Source organism: Poecilia reticulata, linkage group LG13 (assembly GCF_000633615.1).
Source record: "Poecilia reticulata strain Guanapo linkage group LG13, Guppy_female_1.0+MT, whole genome shotgun sequence".
Taxonomy (NCBI): domain Eukaryota; kingdom Metazoa; phylum Chordata; class Actinopteri; order Cyprinodontiformes; family Poeciliidae; genus Poecilia; species Poecilia reticulata.
Genome location: NC_024343.1, coordinates 2,489,708 through 2,493,372, shown reverse-complemented (window position 1 = coordinate 2,493,372; position 3,665 = coordinate 2,489,708). Strand labels below are relative to the sequence as shown.

The following is a 3,665-nucleotide window of genomic DNA, read 5'->3' as shown; positions in this document are numbered from 1 at the left end:
GCTAAGCATCACGTTAAAGAATAGTCTTTTTGCCCTCCAGCATTGTACGCATGCGTGAAATTTCCTTATGTAAACAATAACATGCAGGGGTCTAGATTTGTAAATCAGATTATAATTAAGTCGGTGCCTCACCAGCTATAAGTACAAGCATGGAGCAATGATCAAAGAGTTTAAATCATTTAGTTGGCATTGCAGAACATGAACTTTGAAAAAAAAAAAGAATAAATGCTACACCAAATTCAATATGGTGTAGCATATATACGTAATTTAATGTTTGTATCTTTTTATCACATTGTGGCACTTTGAGCACCACATAACTTTCTGCGAGGTCTGCAGTGGGAAAGTGTTTGTGTAATATAAATGTGTGGATATGTTGTAACTTTAGTTAGTACTAAAGTTACGACTTTATATATATAGTTATTACTTTAGTTATTACTTTTGAATCTAAAGAACAATCTAGTGTCAGCATATATAAATATTTTTCTATCCTGTAAAGCACTTTGACCTGCCTTGTTGCAGAAATGTTCTACACAAGTAAACTTGACTTGTGTGTGACCAGAAAGAATAGAACACTCTAATCTTCACCCTTTGAACCATCATAACATCCAGTTTAAATGTGTGTAGCTTTTTATTGGTGACTTTGTATGAGCAGTTTTAAACCAAATTAGACATTGTATTGTAAAAATATACCGGTTGTTTTTTTTTGTTTTTTTTTTACATGTCTTTATGGGGTTTTCTATACAGGAGGCAGAATGTGCATATGTGATCATCTTGATGGCAGTGTATTGGTGCACTGAGGTACTTCCACTGGCTGTGACATCACTTCTCCCAGCTGTCCTTTTCCCTTTGTTTGGCATAATGCAGTCTAAAGACGTAAGTCAAACAACCGGCAGAAATCTGGTTTTGAAAAAAAGAATTAATTTGCAGAAATTGAATCAACTCCCATATGATCCGCCGTTCCCAGGTGGGCATGCAGTACTTGAAGGACACCAACTTGCTGTTTGTGGGAGGCCTGCTGGTCGCCGTGGCGGTGGAGCACTGGAATTTGCATAAACGCATCGCTTTAAGGGTGCTGCTTCTCGTTGGTGTGCGTCCAGCGCTGTGAGTAGCTCGCCGAAAGACTCGCATCCGCCGTCTTAATCTTTCAGACCTACATGTCCTTAGCTTAACTAATCGGCTATCAGAAGAGCAAATATACTGAAGATAAGGGCGCTATGTTCAAGATTTTTACTGCATCGTAAAACAGTTTGTGCCACTTTGTCATGTATGGTGATAAAACACATCCTAAGTTTACGACTTCAGTTCCAAAGAACTTTTATTTTTCAATTTTGTAGGAAGACGAAGCTAAATTCACCACTCAGTGGCTAGACAAGATGCTGGGGCATCACAGGACACATTTACTGGTTTTGTTTTGTTTTTTTCGTCTTGTTTCTGCAAGGTTGATGCTGGGTTTTATGGGTGTCACTGCGTTCTTGTCGATGTGGATCAGCAACACGGCTACCACGGCTATGATGGTGCCAATTGTCCAAGCGGTCCTGGATCAGCTTAACAACAGCGACAGAGAAGTGCCACAGATCCTCAGTTCAGACGAGCATGTCCAGACATCAGACACTGACTGCAAGCCACCTGCGCAGACAGAAAAAGAGGCTGAGGGAAACGGTGAGTGACTGTTAAATAGGGTGGCATTATGTGAAATTGACTTTTTTTGAGTTTACATCATCACACAAAGTTATTCCCTCATCAAAAACATACCCGGACTGTTGCCTTGATTCTTCCTCTTCAGAGCTGCAGTTTCCAAAGTTCTGTAACTCCTCCCACTCAGCTCCTACAGACTAGCCAGCAGCAATTAGCAAACACCTGGTGGAACTGCACATCTGCTGAGCTCATTATACAAGCTGCTTTAGGTCAGTCGTCCCCAACCCCCGGGCCGTGGATCAGTACCAGTCCGTGGATCAATTGGTACTGGCCAAACAAGAAATAATTAAATATTCCTGTTATGTATTATCCAAGTCTGGAGGATCTTTAATTTTGAAAATTCTTTAACCGGATTCTCTCGGTTACATTTTGCGCCAACATTGAGCCCACAAACAGCAAAATGAGTAAGAAATGGATCAGATGTCTTTGGAAAGTTTCTTTGCGAAGGGGAAAAGGTCCAGAGAAGAGACAGGAGAATGGATTTATCCCGGTAGGTGACTCCCACATTCCAAGCCCGAACTGCATGCGACCGGCTCGCTAATGAGGCAACGGAGCCTTCAAACTTCTTCGCCACATAGAGACCAAGCACCTTGTGCTTAAGCAACACTTTGGGTGTCATTGTTTCCCATCACTCCCAGATGGGACCGTCTCGTTGCAGAGAAACAAGCTCAGGGCTCCCATTAATTTGTCGGTATTATGAGTTAAAATGTTAATGAAAGTAAAATGTTGTTTTTTGTTGCACATCTGTATCTTCTTTTGAAGGTGTAAATGTTATCATAGCAACCAGAGTCAGAGAGCGTTAGGGCAGTGGTAGAGACAAGAGGAGTGGAGTAGAGCTTGTGAGTCTTAAGGCTTAAGTCTGGTTCACACGGCACGATTTTAGAATTGTCGGCCGATTTTCCAAACCTCTGTGACCACACACGAGCCTTGTGGACACACGAACTAATGTTCGTGCTATTGACACAAGAACTAATGTTCATGTGTCCACGAGGCTTTTATTGCCTTGTGTGTGGTGTGTTGTTCCAGCCACACAGCAGGAACAACACTCCACACACAAACCAACTCCAGTCACGAACATCCAGATTCCAGGAGAAAATCCCGTAAAACCCCTAACATACCATATGTGAATTTAGAATAAACAAACACGGATGACGATGTAGAACCAATAGTGACAGTTTGTGGACTGATTTTAAGTGAGCTAGTGTCAGCGTCAAGCCCTGACTGAATGAATAGCCTTATCTTTATAACCTATTTGTGTCACGTTAATGATGAAAAGTTATCAACTACGGTACCAGTTTCGCTCCAGTTCCTCTCATTATTGTTTCTGTTGATATTTCTTGTACGAAATGCTGAATAAACATTCATGCTGTTTTCATATATCATCTCCGATGTCACGGACTCTCAGTTGCGCCATGTCAGCTGTTTGGGATTCCCCTCTGTGATTACGTCACCGCGCTTTCTGATTGGCTACCTGTCACATTCAACAGGTTGCGTTCTCTCCCAGTCAGGGAAAACCCCACATGCTGTGATAAAAGGGCCAAGACAATCCAACATGTTGAATATGCCGGATTATAGATCGGAGCGGTCCGACATTCTACCTAACAACACACCACACTGCAGGTTGATCGGTTACGATTATCGCCAGTGACAATCTTAGAACTCGGGAAGTTCCAAGATTGTCGTAAGGGGACAATCGGGGCAAAAAATTTTTTAATTGTGCCATGTGAACTAGGCTTTAGTGGACACACCAACATGCAGAAGCCTTGTCTGACGGTTCATCCCCCCCAGGCCGCAATAAAACTGCCAAGTCTTGACCGGTCCGTAAAAAGGCTGGGGACTACTGTTTTAGGTTACTAGAGGAACAATGTTGTAATGACTTCCTGAAGGCGGAATTTCAGAAAGAGCAGGAGCTTTTAATGACAGAAGCCCTATTTAAAGGCGACAAGTTACAAAGAAGTATATAAATAAAT

General features: G+C 42.1%; 1 protein-coding gene across 1 annotated transcript in view; it reads left to right on the top strand.

Annotated features, from left to right (window-relative positions):
• slc13a5b (solute carrier family 13 member 5b) overlaps positions 1-3,665 on the top strand; it is a 13,882-nt gene that overhangs the window by 2,412 nt on the left and 7,805 nt on the right. The window contains exons 2-4 of the mRNA XM_008424940.2: positions 745-873; positions 965-1,101; positions 1,439-1,659. Of these exons, the coding sequence (XP_008423162.1) occupies positions 745-873; positions 965-1,101; positions 1,439-1,659 (487 nt within the window). The remainder of the gene's footprint in view (positions 1-744; positions 874-964; positions 1,102-1,438; positions 1,660-3,665) is intronic.